The following is an 18,273-nucleotide window of genomic DNA, read 5'->3' as shown; positions in this document are numbered from 1 at the left end:
TATTTCTGTGTTTTTTCCATGCGGGTAAACTTCTCTTTTTACTTTGGTTCAAGCGACGCTGATCGCGCTTTTTTGCAATGAGTAAGGAAAACGAGTTCACTTCTTCCTGTTCTACGCTTATGGCATTTACACAACCAAAGTTAAATTCATTAATTGTTGATAATACTGACATTTCTAGCCTTTTTTTAGAAATAAACACTTCTTTAGGGCAATTGTTCTAAATTAAACTATGGATACTTTCATTAGCATTTTGTGTTTTACCAGAAATGCATCTGGACAGCAATTCTGTGCTAGCTAGCCTTTGATAAATTGGCAATATTTGAGAAAGAACACTTTCAGATACTTTAGTTTTCATGGCTTTATGTGCTTTCGGCTGCTCTTCATTTGCTACTGCACGTTGATAAAAACACCATGACAACGTACCGGTAGGACATTTCGAATGTTTTGGTGAGACATCAGTAGATGAACAGTGTAGTAAGCTTGCATAAATTGCAGATTTCATTTTGTCTATATCCGGTATGTTATCTTTTATGGCCTTTCTGTAATAGTTTGTTAACTTTAAAATTGTAGTTTCCTTCAGATTACCTTCTTTTCGTCCACCGATACATATACCTCTGGAACGCAGCTCTTTAACTTTATTGCGCAATCCTGCCCCTAAACGTTTTGCCACATGATTGATACATTCTTCTTTACTAATTTTTACGTCATTACCATAAAGATTAAGAGTTAATAAATGTTGATATGTTTTCGCATCCCCATCAGAAAGTATCCCAACATATCGCATATTACATGTACTGATGGACCGTTTCCATAAAATTTCTGCGGCTTTCATTTCCATAGCATTAGACGAACCAGAAAAATTTTTGGAACACTCTGGTTTGTGGCTTTCAAACCATATATGAAATTCCGCACTGTCAGCACCCATATCTCTTTTCGCGCATACACATTCAGGACAATATTTTGACAGAATTTCGTAGTCGATAACTAACCCAGTCAAGACATCTACGACGATACCTATTCCATACAGTGATGTATGCCCACGTTTTTGCCATGTGCCATCATATGACACTGTGATATCTATACACTCATCATTATTTATATTAATTAATTTTTTATGCTTGTTTCGAACAATATTTCGAGAAAACTGAAGGAAATCACCTTTTAGTTTCCCCTTTTCTTCAGACAAACTGTGTAAACATTTAGCAAATGTCTTTTTATCTATAGCATGAATTCCCATAATCATGGAAAACACTTCTAAGGCGGCGTGGCCTTTGCCTATTTTCAAAAATGCTTCGACAAGTTTCGTATTCACATCAAATGTATTTGACCGTTTTACCCGCTCACTTGAAAATGTTGAACTAAATATTTTATCACAGTTTTTACAAACTAATTCAAGTTTTGTAGAATATCCATATATTCCTTTCGAAACAATATCTAAAGAATTGGTTGAGCACTCGTCACACTTTATATTACATAGCAATGGATTCCACATTTTACGATTTATCAAAATATATGAATCATCATTTCGGTTATCACCACAGTCAGACGTTCGTAATAAACTTTCATTCAGTTTCTTTACACTGGCACTTATTGAAGTACTCGCTTCAACTATAGAACTTTCAGAAAAAATTGTTTGTTTATTTTTGGCAGAAACTTCTTCACTGTTCAATGTCACGTCATTTTCCGAATGAGCTGCCCATCGTTTTTCAATTTTGCTGACAGCTGCAAGTTTTTTCTTCGATGGGCGCCCTTTAGGCTTACGGTAACGACGACTTATGGCATGCATAATGTACTACAATAAATAAATAAATAAATAAATATATATATACTTTTACGCAAGAGGTTATAAATTAATCTGAAGTTCTTCCAGTCCAAGAAACTCAGTTATAAACAGTCCTGCAAAATGTAGTTGTATAAAACACAGCAAAACACTTTTAGCAAAAGAACTAAAGAAAATAGCGAGGAAAAGCACTTTTAAACTGTAAACAGTGAAATGGCAGTTACAGTTAAAACGTTATATTGCCAGGTTTATAAAGAATTAAATATATAAGTATATAAATATCAGCAAATAACTGTTGAAACATATTTGTTTACATTTTCGCCAAAATTTAAAGGGCAAAGTTTATGTTGTTTACACATTTTAAATGCTTGTAACTTCGTTAAAAATTAGAATATTTGAATTCGGTTTTTTACATACGATGCAGTTAAGTATATGTAATACAACGAGAGTAAAAAAAAAATTTCAATATTTTGGTCGATTTTTAGCTTTTTCAAAGTCCACGGTCCCCTTAAGCCACATACGATTCTATTCAACAGCAAAAATCAACAGCAAAATTATCAAAAACAGCCTATCTTTAGACTTTCCGATCGACAGGCTGGCACGCTGAACATAAAAATGTTTTATTCCGTACAGTGTTGCAACTACTCGCACTGAAATCGTTGAGTTTGTTAATCAAAAATTCTCTAAAGTTTTACAAAATATGAAACAGATAATAAAACAAATTCAAAATTCGTGCTTCCAAGTGCCTATGTTTGATTGCAGAATTACCTTCTTCAAACTCTGGTGGTTCTAGGTACCCTTGTTTTTTCACAATGCGAGAAACTTTCATAAATTCATGCAGATTCTACATTATTTAATTTCTTCAAACATTATTATGTTTAAAGGGGTTGATATTTGTAGCAGCAATTTGAAAGGTGATACGCAGTTTATAGTTATTCGACGCAAAATGCCATTTTGAGACTAATATCCCGTTCGGTACTAACATCCCTTTTGTGCTAAAAATTAAACTCGCAGTCTGATTCATAAAATTTCAGCTTAAAACGTAAGTTCTTCTATCGTCCTTAGCATCCATGAGTAGCATCCGTAAACCATCGCAGTAGGAAACACGTAATTAAAAAATATCGAATTTAAGGGTTTTTGTTTTATTTATGGCATTTATAGTGTTCGATTATCACTGAAATGTTTTCAAAAATCATATGCAATCAAAAAACTGATGATGCATTTGAATGTGATTTACAAACAATAATTTATAACAGAGGCAGACTTTTACTCTGCATAAATAAAAGCTTCAGTTAAAAATAATACGATCATATGACTTTTATTCTTTTTCCTTTGCGACCATATTGCAATACTTTTGTTTGTCTAGCAACCTATCATAAGCTCTTAGCAGCATATCGTTATTTAAAAGATTTAAATCAGCATATCTTATATTAATACATCAGCCTCAGATCGCCTCTAAGGTTTGGCAATAAACAGTGTAAGGTTTACTGCCTTTGACGTATGTGCTTATAACTCAAACTGCGTGGAACATTTAACACCCCCAGGTTGACCGGGGGCTTAAGTCTCCTCAGATTGCCTCTAAGGATTGGCAGTAAACAGTGAGCAATGTCAAGTCTGGGTACTCATTCCTCCTAGTGCACTGTAAGAGAATCTGAACATCTGTACATTAGTACTAGGAAAGTCAGCATCAACATATTTCTTTAAACTAAAATGTTATATTATCTAATACTTTAACAGAACTCGGTATCGGTACATTTGCATTAGCGACGCCCATTAATATGTTTTGGGTTAGTTTACGTGCTTTCAAAGTGTATTTGTATGCACATGTATTTACATAAAAAGTTCCGGTATTTGTAACACGAAATGAGAGGACCAGAATATTTTTGTTAGGAATGTGTATTGCACCAGCATATTTATTTGAACTAGTTAATATACATAATAGTTACTCTATATTTGCGTGTAATTATTTGTAATATCTGAAAGATTGTTCTGTGTCTGTACGTTTACATTAGTGATGCTCGCATCACATATGATTTTACGTACAAATTTATAGTATATGTGACAGAAATTCGACATCACGAAAAATTCCTTATTTCAGCTATTGATAGGTTTTTCACACGGTGATAATGTTTCATAGCCAGCACATTTTTCCATCTCCCTCCAAAATGTTACTCCCTTTATAGTTCACCTTCAATTTTTTTAAAAATTTATTTACTCGCTTTCCTTTGCAAGGACAGAAATTGGTGAGCTTGATCTAAGGCGCTAAGAAATAATTATATTTGTCAACGGTACTTAAAACAGGCCGACAAGCACCTTTCTTAAGCGGACCGGCTATCCGCAGGCGAAGAAAAGAAACGAAAGTGAAAGCTATTGTATTTGTTTCCAGGTCTTCTGCGAACTGCTCCGAAATAATTTTGAGTTCATAAAATATTACAGTATATGCGAAAAGAGATTACAGCTCTCCATAAAATGAAATCTGATTATAATATAGTTCTTTGAAATTTCAGCTTAAACCTGAGATAGCCTGTACATGTGACGTGTCTTCCCTCGACATTAGAAGTATATTTATTATAAGACACACAAGCTATAAAGCAATCATGAGGTAACTTACGACAGATCTTCTGTGCTTTTAAAAGCTAATTATTTTACGATATCAAAATCTTTAATTCGGTAATGCTTTAAGCTAAATCAAGACATGCTTAATACGGTTACAGGAGAAAACATCGCAGCAAAAACGACATGGACGAAAACGTCACTGAGAAACAACGCAAGGCGAAAACGTCGTTGTACAGATTTTACAAGTTTTAAATACATATATACATAATGATTTGTGAGCGCAAGAAGGAATCAGAATTATTTTTGTTTTTATATGTCTGAACTAAACAAAAAAATTTTGTGGAAAACTTAAGAGAAATTTGATATACTCAGAAGCTCAAAATGTATAGAAAACTAATGCTACTTACAGCAGTTGACAGAATCTGATAAGTTGACAATTAGATAACCCCATGCAGTTATTCATTTTTCTTTTTCTAAGCTTTTTTAGATTATGTTTTACATAAAAACTTACCAATAAATCTGAGTAAAAGGTATCAATTAACGAATGACCTTTATTTGTTAACTGTATATTACTAGTTTAAAATTCTATTAACTGCTATACCTAGTGTTTATTTTCTATTAATTTTTGGTTTTCGAATATCCTTCTAACTTTTTCAAAAAAATTATAAGTTATTTCAAAAATATGAAATACAAAATTAAAAAAAATTTGGATTCTTTCTTCAGATCATAAATCACTATGCGAACATGCATTTACAACTTTTAATCCTGAAAAACGCATACCTGCGATGGTTTCCTTATGCTAAGATTTGTAGGTGCTTTTTTTTTTTACAACGTTTTCGAAAACAATGCTTTTAAACTGCGAAGTTTTGAACCGCTTTATTTCGATGATCTCCCTCACGATATTTTGTACGACGACGTTTTCGTTTTGCGTTGTTTTCTCCGCGACGTTTCCGTCCACGGTGTATTTTACCGCGATGTTTTCGTCGGCTTAGGCAAACTCGAAAACGTGCGCGAAAGAGGGTGCCCGCGTATAATCGTTAACCCGGCATAATGATTTCCGATTTTCTATTCCTTGAGTGTACGAAAAGTTTCTTAACACACATAAGAAAGTGCACTGGAAAACAGTTCACAGTAGGGGTAGCAGATGAGTAGAGTCCAACGGAAACACACATGCGGTGCAGGCCTGAGGCGAATTTAAGTGAGCAAGCAGGTTAAGATAAGCAATTGAATGATATTTGTGATTCAAAAAGAAATGCCTTATATTGCCGAATCACAGTGACACTCTCAGATATGTCCTAACAACTGGGTGTGAGTGAAAGTAGGAATATGACAATTTTACATAGGTAATACATATGAGATACAAACAAAATATATAAATATATATACAAACTATGTGCAGACAATTATTTACATACATCAGCAGCATACAGGAAAAGCAGTAAAGTAAGAGTTAATGCCCAGGATTTAATAAGGATGGTATTGGTAATAAAATTTTAGAAATTAATTATTTAATTATCCAGGTATCTGAGGACCGCTAGTGGTCGTTTACGATTGCCATCAGAGTTATAGTTTCGTCGTACACCACTTAAGGGGACTCCTACACCTTAAACCACTCATGATCTTCAAATATGTGACTGTTGCAAGAATTGAGATATTTCATTTATTTTAAAAGCAATTAGTTCCAACTTTTTACAGCTGACTACATAATATAGCTGCTTTGGAAACTAGTAACCAGAAAGTTTGCGTTGCCACAAATATTTTTGTAAATTAATCCTCTTTGTGATAAAATATATCGCCATGTTTCTACCTTGCGCGCATGATATTTTAAAAATGGCTAATGGTACATACTTGAAATTTGATGGAATTCTTTATATGGGCACTATTTTATAACTGAACCAACAATCTGATGAATATTTTGATATTGAAAAATTTTATGGACGAAAACATTAAGAATTTTTTAATAAAATACATTTTATAAACTCAACTCAAAATAAAATAAAAATTTAACATGAAATTTTTAGAATTTTAGGTTCACAGTAGTTTCCAAATGTTATAAAAGCTATATATTAAATATGGAATTAAATTATGAAACAGAATGTTTTAAACTGTGCGCGCAAGTTGGAAACATGACGAAAAATGTTGTCACAAAGCGGATTAAATTATAAAAATATTTGTGGCAACACAAACTTTCTGATTACTATTTCAGAAAGCAACTATATTATGTAGTCAGCTGTAAAACGTTGGTAGTAATTGCTTTTAAAATAAATAAGTTATCCCAATTCTTACAACAGTCACATATTCGAACATCATGTGGGTTTTAAGGTGTATGAGACCCCTTAATATTACCATCATAATATATATAATAAAACGGAAATTTTACAATAAAAGGTACTTAAAAATATCTTTTAAATATTCATATATAATTATTTTTTATCTTTTATGTATTCATTTTTCGTATGCTGTTACAGGCAGAACTAACTGATAGGTTATGAATATTTTTCTTTTCAGTTTGTTTGAGACTCATCCTGATGTCCAAGATGTCTTCATGCCGTTCAAAGGTTTGACAAAAGAAGAACTGAGACACAGCAAAGAACTACGTGCACATGGTTTGAGAGTTATGGGTTTTGTGCAAAAAGTTGTGGCTCGTTTGGATGAACCAGCTAAATCAGAGCAACTGCTTAAAGAACTGGGTCGCAACCATGTGATGTACGGAGCAAAAATCGATTATGTGGATGTAAGTTACATTTCTCAATCTAGAATTTATATTTATATAATTTGATTTTATATAATGATAAAATTGAAAAAATATCACAAAGACATATGCAAGTTTTATGTACAGTGTGATTCAAAACTATAGGAACAAACTTCTACGAGAGCAGAGTACACCTAGACGACTCGGAAACACTTAGCAGTGCAGGGGCAGGAATGCTATCCTAACGAGACAAGGTGTGAATGTTCGGAACATTGAGCACATGTTGTGAAAGTGTACATTAATATCGTATAAATATAGTGTATAGTGCATAAGTTATCGTTAAATAAAAGATTTTTTCACTCATTATTGGCTTGCCATTAATGCATTCTTGTTTATCCTCCAGGTGATCAAAGTAGCACGGGGAAAAAAATAGAATACATCGGTATTACTAGATTTGAATGATAACCGGCATTTAATAATCTTAAAAACAAATCCTAACCCCGACTGAAGGTCCCCGACATTTCGTAACGTTGCGGACGAATCTCGGGCGTTTTAAAATGTTGTACCTTCGTGTCTACCGTGGACGTCCGACGAATACCGACGTGTTTCAAAATGTCCGAGATTCCATGCGGTGACGAAACTTTTAGCAACTTCATTATTAGAAAAGTTATGCTTTTTTTAAGCTTATGGCCTTTCAATATCAATTTGTCATCCGGATGTATTCATAAATTTCATCCTAATACCTCTGCGAGAAGCTCTCGACGGTTTTCCTGCGACGACCCCTAATATCTCCATTGCATTTGCGACTTGCTTTGCTATGGAATTCCGAGTCGCTTAGGTATACAATACCCCTCCCAGAAGTTTGTTCCTCTAGTTTGGATTCATCCTGTATACAGACGATGGAATTTCGTCGAGTATGTATTTATGGACAAGATGAAAAGAAATTTATGAAAATATTCTAATGCATAGCCCAAGTCGCTCTTTCGAGACATAAAAATTGCAAGTTAAATTTCGTCAATCTGCTCAGTAGAATGGAAGATATAGAACTCTCTCCTTATTTTTAATGTAAGGTGTGCATGTGAACTACTGAAAATAATAATATTGATAATGATGGATTACATTCAATTCGTAATATCATAGTTGAGAAATACTACAAAATCTGTGCATGTAATTTTACCTGATACTTTATGCAGATATTTTATTATTTTCTTTATTTATATCTGTTTTCATTTTCCATCTGTATCACTCGACAAAAGGACGGACACCTCAATGGTGCACTATCTGTTAACCTTCGTGTGGGTGCAATATTATTCGCCCACTTGTGGTGCACCCTAAGCATTATTGTCGACGGCTGAGTAACTGATGGGTTTGGCCATTCAAAACCTGTAGTGAATTGCAGAAAGTGTCATCCATTGGATAAAATCATATTAAAAGGGTAGAACAGCTTTCAATCAGATTAGATTTATTAGATTACAGAAAAGATCATATATGCCTAAAAATAATCATGTCTTCTTGGAATGGAATCTAGAATGGGAACTATCTTGTGTTAACGTTTTCACAAGTGAGAAACCAGAAAAAATACATGTAACCAATCCTGGTTTAAACTGAGGGTAGTATTACTAGTGTTCAGAGATCTTATTCACTCGGCCACTGTCGGAAAGTTTTATTGTATGTGCCAAGTCTGATTGATGATCAACTCTGCTCTACTATTTAAATATCAAATTTACTCAACTATATAACAGCTTATTCATGTTAAGATGCAAGTCATGTAGGATTTGAAAGTAAAGAGAAATCTGCTCAATTTAACCCCATACTAGAGAGAAAAAATATTATTTCACGCGTTCGGAAGCAGCGATTTCTATTTCCAGAATACAGCACAAACGAAAAACAGATGGTTTATTTTAAAATCGCTGTGATGATTTTGATGATTTGTACAAAGATTATAATCTCAGTCAGCCGAAACCACTTGCATGAAACTGAAACATAATATTAATTAATTTAATAGTTTAAAATCGGTACTGTCTCACATCAATACTGCTTTTCAAGAAATAAATGCAAATTACATATTTTCAATAAAAAAATCCTTGGTGAAAAATTGGACCCTGAACGGAGTCGAATCTAGTCTTCGAACTTCCAAATTAATTTTCTGAAACTACAGCTCTCTCCGAATGATTTGAATTTACCCTTAAATCGCGGGTAATTTGGCTAATTAATCTACCAGTACATTTTCACTCCATTCTGACCATATTAATTATCTGTATGCCTTCGAATACACCTTACGTTTATTGATTATATGTACCACGAAAACGCTAATGATTTTTTCCATTCCTTTTATTTAGTCCAGTTTGGGGCATTATTTTTTATCTGCAATATGAGGAATGACGTCTTTGTTTAAAAAGTTTCAAATTCAGAATTAGAATACTTGAAGGCTTAGAAATCCTTTCAGTTCTTTTTCAAATGTTGATTCATTTATTACGTTCAGTATTTGCTTGCCGCCCAGACGATATAGGGATTAGGGAGGTAAACCGCTGAGTTGGCTTCCGACCCAGGTATAGATATATCCATGCAGAATTGGTTACCAACTCAGCGAGTTAACCACTAGCTGCCAGACCGCAGCCCTGGTGCAGCATCGGCTGAGCAGACGATATTTATAAAATGCAACAAAGAATATACATGTGCATACAAGGCACTTGAAGAAGAATACAATCAAAACATATGTATAAACATATACTAAATACCAACTCAAATACATATATATACACTCTTACATACATATACAGTGAATGGATAAAAATATGGAAACACCTTGTGAAATGCATGTTTGAAAAGAAAGATTGATTTTAATGAAATATGTAGGTGGCGCTGGCGTTTTTGACTACTGACGCCACCTATACAACTTCGTAAATGTGCTAAACAGTTCAGTTGTTTTCGGAGTACTGTTATGTGAGGTTGTCATTGCATTATGTCAGAGTTAACAGACTTCGAACGTGGACAAATTGTTGGAGCACGTATGGTAGGTGCTTCCGTAAGCAAGGTAGCCGAGGTGTTTAGTGTTTCAAGAGGTACTGTATCGAAGATTTATTCCGCATATTTGAAAAGCGGAAAAACATCATCTGCTAAATCACAGGGCGGACGAAAGTGTGTCCTGAGTGATCGTGACAGACGATCATTAAGGGCAATTGTGACGAAAAATAAGAAGACCACAGCTGCAAAAGTTACTGCTGAAATGAATGTTGTGTTACCGAACCCTGTGAGTACCAAAACAATTAGAAGGGAGCTTCATAAACAGGGAATTGCTGGCCGTGCTGCAATTGAGAAGCCACTCATCAGTGACACTAATGCCCGTAACAGGAAAAGGTGGTGTTTAAGTCATAAAGCCTGGACTATAGAGCAGTGGAAACGAGTAATATGGTCTGACGAGTCTTCTTTCACATTGTTTCCCACTTCTAGCCGAGTTTATGTCTGGAGAACGCCATCTCAAGCCTATAATACAGACTGTTTGTTGCCAAGAGATAAACATGGCGGGGGTTCTGTTATGGTTTGGTCAGCCATATCGTGGTTCTCTGCTAGCCCCATGATAACTGTGTCAGGGCACATGACTGCCAAGACTATGTGAACATTTTGGCAGATCAAATTCATCCCATGGTACAAACTTTGTTCCCCGATGGTGATGGTGTCTTCCAAGACGACAAAGCCCCTGTTCATACAGCTCACATTGTTCAGGACTGGTTTTCTGAGCACGAGGATGAGTTGTCCCATCTTCCCTGGCCACCACAGTTACCAGACCTGAATATTATCGAACCTTTGTGGTCTACATTGGAACGGAAAGTATGTTCTCGTTATCCACCGCCAATATCGTTATCTGAACTTGCCACCGTTTTGCAGGAAGAATGGTATAATATTCCCTTGGCAAACATACAGGAGCTGTATTTATCCATTCCGAGAAGACTGCAAGCTTTTTTGGATGCCAACGGGTTTCCTACACCATATTAAGCAAAGAAACCTGTTTTTTAAAGGTGTTTCCATATTTTTGTCCAACCCCTGTATATTCCTAAGCAAATAAAAGTATACATACTCTCACTCATATTTATATATACATTTATACATATACGTTATCATGATAGTTAAATTTTACATGAAGTATGGCATTGAGGTACGTGTGATCCTTAGTATAAATTAGGTACCATTAATAAAAGATATAAACATGTATATAGTACAGCATTCAGATACTGTACAAACTTTGTGTATAAAAACATGGCACCGTATAGATACAAAATTACATATTGAACATACATATCACATACTCTGTTTCTGACATATTGAACTATCTTATATAGTTCTAAAGTGCATACTGCTATGCTTTGCAGAGCAAGTAATCTGATTTCAGGTTAACAAATGTACCAGTTCAAGAAGAGTTAATGCGATGAAGGTGCGATGTCTAAGAGAACTGCGCTTAGAAATGGCATTGTTAGAACCTAATGTGTGTTAGACACGACTCAAGTTTGTACTTTATGCCTACTATCTTCCAGCGTCAGAAGAGTAATTGCTAGTACAGTAGTCAGTTATTATTTTCAGTTTCCCCTGCGCAACTCTGTTGCTTTGTGGATTCTGGAACTAATCTGGCCAGAATCTGGCTCCTGGTTGCTTGAGGCTCTTAAGTGCTGTGTGTGTGGGGGGGGGTAGGAGAACACAAAATGGTCAGTGATTAGGGGAGCCTACTGCAATACCGAAGGGCGCGGTTTCGAATCCCGAAGAAGGCATGGATGTTTGCAAATGTGTAGAGTCTGTGCTGCATAGGGGCACTCTAAATATGCGGCTTGCCGAATTTTCTCTAGAGAGGTTGTGGTAAGAGAAGAGGGATAGGAGAAGAGAAGAGGGCGGAACTGAGCTAAAAGTGCTACTGTCACCTGTATGGTGCTCAAGTTTCTTGCCAACGACAGGCGCAATCTTATTCTCCTTGCCATGATGAATCTCGTGGACTTGTTTTGATGTTACTGTCAGATAAGTGAGATAAGTCGGAACAATACAAGAGTACTGGCATTATCTTAATTTTTTCAAAGATTCTAAATACAGGAATGCTTACGTGAAGGATTTTTCAGAAATACAGGAAAACAAATGAAATTTTCAAATGGAAAATTCTTCAAACTGCTTTTCTAAACAAAGTATATATATATATAATTTTTATTCTAAAACGTTCACTCAAAGTAAAACATTTCTTAATTTTTTAGAAGTTATACCGTTTACAACGCAGTTACAATTACTTATTTGCCGATTACTGTTAAATACTGTGCATAATGTAATACTAGCAAAAACGTAAATATCTCATTTGAGAAAAGAAAGTATCTATCTCACTTTTATTCATTTTAATTACGGTTGTGGATTAATAGGAATTTTATAACTAATAGGAATTTTATAACTAAATGATGCAACTCTTATAATTAATAGGAATTAATAGGAATATAATTAATAGGAATTAATAGGAATATAATTAATAGGAATTAATAGGAATATAATTAATAGGAATTAATAGGAATATAATTAATAGGAATTTTATAACTAAATGATGCAACTCTTAACACATTGCTTTGACCAGACTTAAAAAAATTATCCAGGAAAGCCTTGACCATTTTTATCCACGAAAGCCTTAACCCTTTCTTTTAAGGAAGATAACCTGGTCGTGTTTTCCCGTCCCACGAAGAAATAACCAACTAGCCAAGTTCCTTTTCTCTGAATATATTGCAAATTTATCCTAGTTTTTCTCCGAGAATAAACTAATTTTAAGAATATTTTTAATTATGAATGCCAAAAGTCTTGCCTATAATTTGATTCTTTTGGATATTTAATGAATGAGAACAAACTCGATTTGTACTTTTTGTACTTGACCTAAAATAAATGTTCCATGGTAGGAATTTATTTCGCATATTTTGATTAAAGATTACCTTTAAACAGGAAAATGAATTATTGTTGGTTTCGAAATGAAATCGGTTAACGTTTTCCTAGCTTTCAGTGGATATGCGATGGATATTACGTTTTTTATTTTATTTCATTTCTGACAAATTGACGAATAAATTGAGTAGTTTTGTATCAATTATTCCAAGAAGTTTCGTGAATAATGTGAATTCATTCTTGAGATGAATTTGGCTATTTTCCTATATTTAATTACAGCAGCAGTGAGTTATTGACATCATTTCTCTTTCGAACGATTAATTTCATTGAAAGCAAGCGCATGTTGATATTTTATTTCTTCTTTTAATTATTTTTCATTAGAAACATAAAAGACCTGCTCTACCGAACTTTTCATCCAAACCTATTGATTTCTTAAGATCTCATTGTATCGTTTTACAGACCGCATTACTTGCCTTTGAAAGGGTGGCAGTAGTAACGCGAGCAAGGGTAAAGTAAAAGAAACAAAATCGAAACATATTTTGGAATTCTTTACAATTTTAGAGTCTGCCAATGCTTAAGAACATTGGATAAGAACATTGGATATTTTGCCCGGTTTATGATAAATATATTAATTTGATATGCATTTTTAAAATTTTGTTGCCTAAATGATATGATGCAATAGCCAGGCAAAGATTCATCCCCCAACAAGTTAAGAAAAACTATATTTCCGAGCTAAACTTGTGGAGAAATTAGGTTGTTTCGAAGGAGAGACGAAAAAGGAGCAATGCTGTCGCCGGGACTCGAACTCTGGACCTCTTGAGCACGCGCCGAGTGTGCTAACCAATATACCACAAAGGCATGCTAAGAAGACGGGAGAAATACTTTATAAACTGCAACCGAATTATTTCATCTACCATAGCCAGACTGAGAATAAATCATTTTAAGGGAATGAATATATCCCTCCGATGATCAACGAAGTTATAATTGCTGTCCTTACTGTCCTGGTACACAATTTTCTTCTCAACCACACATCTTTGACTGTCCTGTCATACTCGCCAGGCACTTCAGAATTGGTTTTGTCCCCCCCCCCGGAGTGTCAGTTCGTATATTCTTCGAGAATCATCGACGTTGCTAGGGTTGTTTTAGATATTTTTAACCTTATTTGAGCCATCTGAACTAACGTTTGGACAAGACAACAACAAATAACAATTTAGATCTTGATCACAATTTTGGATCAATAATGACTGTTATTAACAATATTATATTTCACAAAACGTTCTGCTTTACAGATTTTAATGCGTTCCGATATTATATAGAAACATATTATTCTCTTAAGTGCATTAAATCTAACTGGACTCTCTGTATAATAATAGTTTAACTGATAACCTATTAAGGAATAAGTAAGCTTCGAAATTATTTTCATAGAAGCAACTATTTTTTTGCTCAATAATTTTCACAAATATGTCAGGCAAAGAAAATTTGAAAATGAAAATGACTGCATGCTAAAAGCATTCTAAATAAAAATATGCATATATTATGAAAATTAGTGCAATGTTTAACTTAGGTATATTATAAAAAAATAGTGCTTTAAAGTTTTAGTTCCTAAATTGTGCGCTCTCGTACAAACAGGTTTGAATGAAATTAGAAATAAAATACGAAAATTCTGTTTCTCTTTTACCAGTCTTCCTATTCTCTAAAGGGATCAGTTTATGGATGCATTATAAAGTTTTTGAAATTGATTCTTGGTTGTTAAGCTTCTTTGAATAGCAAACAACATATTCTTTTTTTTTTCTGATGGGAATCAAGAAGAACGGTGAGAATTAGGTGATTATTTTCAGAGAAAAGCGGCTTAAAGTGAAGAAAATGAATTAGTGTTTTGGGATTTGAAGGCAACCACGATCACTATAAATATTTTATGCCTTTCAGGTTAGAACTAACAAGTTTCCTTTTTATTAGATTAGTTTGCTAGATGGATGATATTTTTTTTTATTTAAAAACCCTCCAAGGTTATGTTGAGCTCCATTTATTAAATTACTTCTGGCTTTTGTTTGCGAAGAAAAATGATTATTCTGTGCTCAATATTTGACGGTTTCCTTTCGTTATGTTCATTTATAAACTAACTAAACAAGTGCATTTCATCTTTTTTTTAAGATTTTGAATTTTACATTTTGTTTTTAGTTCTTTATTATACCCTTACAATGCTGGAGAATATGTGTGATTTACGCGATTGTCATGCGACTGAACTCATTTACTTGGCTATAATGTATTTGAATGTATTGTTACGAATTTTGTTCTTAGATAGGTGAATTTAGTAGAATTATAAGTAAAGTTGCGGTATTTTTCCGTGTAATGTAGTGCGAGACAAATTTTAAGATAAATCTATTGCGGAAAAGTAAGAATACAGGGACGACTGCATTTCACATTGAGTAAGATTCTCACTCAATGAGGTATTTCGATAATTTGGCGAGATATCGCCAACCTCACAACGGATTTCTTGCCAAAATTCGCCAAATATGGCGATTATTTGACAACATTTTGGCCGGTCCCCGTATCACTGTAATATATATTGAAATTGAAAAATAGTAATTGACCACTATGTTAGCTGTAACCGTAAATCCGCCCTCTTATTGTTTTCTTGTATGTTCGAGAAGCAGAAAGTACGAGAAATATTTCGGCGGCCGGTTGAAAACTACAAAAGGCAGGAGAGAGAGTATAATAGTTAGTTAGTCAGTTGCTTGGTTATTCTTGTTGTGAGCTGTATTACCGAATGAACTGAGATAAATCCCAGTTAGCTTTCTCTTTAGATTCCCTTTGCATTGCGTTGTGTTTTACGTTCTTAGTAGTTTTAAGTGTAACTACTTATTATATTGTGTGATACTGGAAACACTTTTATGAATATTTCTATGGAAAATTCCACAGTTCTGAAATATTTTTTTTATAAAAGTAAATTTTTATTAACCTATTATCGGACTTGTGAATTCAATCTATTACGAACCCTTACGGAAGCAACAGTATTTATTAAAATAGAAATTCTTGATTGCCTAACATAAAATGTGATTTAGTTACATCACGAATGAGTTAAAAGTTTACAGGATAGACACTTTTTGTTTAGTTTCAAATTTGCATTATATTCTGCTAGAACAATCTCTAAAAATGGCTGATTTAAATTGCCTGGATGAATGCTTGAGGAATTTCAAATACATATTATTTAATTGTAATAATCTGTAACTATGCTAAACAATGCGATAAATTCTAGATTCTCTAGCTAAAATGAGACTTTAAACACACCCTTTCTTCTATCTAATTTATATTCTATCTATTTTACAAGTGATTAAAAGCAATCATTAATAAAATAGAGGTTTTAAATTTTCACATTTTTAAGGAACATATTAAATTTTAGAGTTACAGAAAAGAATGAATATTTTATTTTTGGGAAAGACATAACGATTATTCAAAGTTGTTGTGTTTGAGTTGACGTATTTCTCGATTATCTCAACAGATAGAATCACAAAATAATCATTTTTCTTGCTCAGAATAATCACATTATTTACCAACAACAGGTTCCCGACAGTTTGGCTACTCTGGAAGCCAAATCGAATATTCCCGGGAAGTCAACAATATCGTTAGTAAATGGAGATGGGAGAACAATGCAATGGGAGAACCTAGATAAAAAGTCTTGCTGACGTCTGCCCGAAATATCTACCATGGCTATAAAACCAAACAAAAACTGAATTACTAAAACAGTCCAACTTATCGAATTTCAGAGGCTCTAAGGCTGGACTAAGCGTGAGATCCTCAGTCACTTGGAACTATTCCTTTAGATATTAAAGTAAAGATGCAACTTATATATTGCCAATTTTTTAAATGGGTGTTTCTTGATATTAACGAGTTGCATCATTTTTAGAATTTGTGCTATACACACGAAACTGTCCGTAACACAACATCAAAGAAAATTACTCGCCTTTAATGAACTTTCGAGGGAATGTTCAAATACATTTACATTTATTAATTTAGAAGTCAAACAACAAAAATCATCATTATATTTTCAAATTTTCACAGTATTTTCCATGGTTTTTACCGAACCATCATCCTCAGCTGAAAAGGCGCAAATGATCGAGATAAGATATAGTGATTAGATAAGATAAAACAGACTGGACAGGAGCCAAACTACTGGCACCATCTGTTGATGAAACCAGAACTAAAACATAATATCTTTAAAGGCTGAAGACAAAGATGGATTGGAATCAGGGTCGTTAACTAGAACAGAAAGATTTTTTTGAATGTGAAATGCCTCTAGAAACTCCATTTCACCAATGGAAGATGATTTTTGAATAATTTTGGCTGCAGAAAAAATTGAATGCAGGAAAAGTGTAATTTTCGGACCAACAATGATATGCAACACAAGATTTGTGTTTATTTTTCTAACATTATGCCTCATGTTCCTTAACGCGAAATTTTAAGGCACTCTTAGTTTGACCACTGTAAATTAAATCACACTGGCAAGGAATCCTGCAAATACCCCAGGAATTCATATCCGGAATGGGGTCCTTGAGTATGGAACTCGGAATTTTTTTGGTGGGAGAATAAAATGACCCGAAAGTCTTAACATTTATATTTCTTAAATAATATCTACTGTTATTTTCTCCTTAAGATTTTGCATACTGAATAATTAAATCCCTAGAGTAGAAAAAAAATATAAAATTAGAACAAAAAGCATCTATTTACTTGAGTGCTATATTTCAAGCGCAGAACTACATTTTAAGCTTTGTAAGCAGTATTATATTTTATATATATATAGTTCTACATTTTGAGTGCAGAGGGGAGAATTCTACAAATTCCAAATAGTAAGACTCCCCTTGATTTTTTGAGTAATTTGAGATTATTCTTCTTAGATCAGGCGTCAGCGGCCTTTATTGGCTGAGAGTCAAAATATGTGTATTAAGAAGATGTTTCGGGTCTGTGATGTTTTCATTTTAAAACTTAATACGATATAAGAAGATGAATTAATAAGATAAATAATAACAAAGTCAAATCGATAAATTTGATAATGGATAAATAATAACAAGATAAGAATAATAGCGAAATAAAATAAGATTAAATAATAAGATAATTTTAAGACTAATAAGATAAATTTTGAGAAAATAATTGCAATACGTATTAAAATTTAAATATAAAATTTAAAATTCTAATTACTTTAAAAACAAAGATAACTAATGGCATGGAATTTATTTTTCTCTCCGACATCAAATCAATGGCTTTCCTGATGCTAAACTTATGATGTCAATTTTATCAAGTCTGTCTTACGGTAAGTCATCTTAAGACGAACATAAGTATCTGAATTTTCGGTATTTAAGCTGCT

The 18,273-nt window shown here is 33.6% G+C and overlaps 1 protein-coding gene across 1 annotated transcript in view; it reads left to right on the top strand.

The window, feature by feature from the left end:
• The window catches only part of LOC118193212 (globin C, coelomic-like), a 498,085-nt gene that overhangs the window by 419,444 nt on the left and 60,368 nt on the right, over positions 1-18,273 (top strand). Inside the window, exon 2 of the mRNA XM_085823294.1 lies at positions 6,845-7,070. Within this exon, the coding sequence (XP_085679420.1) occupies positions 6,845-7,070 (226 nt within the window). The remainder of the gene's footprint in view (positions 1-6,844; positions 7,071-18,273) is intronic.

Source organism: Stegodyphus dumicola, chromosome 9 (assembly GCF_044657685.1).
Source record: "Stegodyphus dumicola isolate Sdum_Otavi_A_Nest chromosome 9, ASM4465768v1".
In the NCBI taxonomy this organism is placed as follows: Eukaryota; Metazoa; Arthropoda; class Arachnida; order Araneae; family Eresidae; genus Stegodyphus; species Stegodyphus dumicola.
The sequence above is the reverse complement of the archived record's forward strand: the minus strand, read 5'-3'. Positions and strand labels throughout refer to the sequence as shown.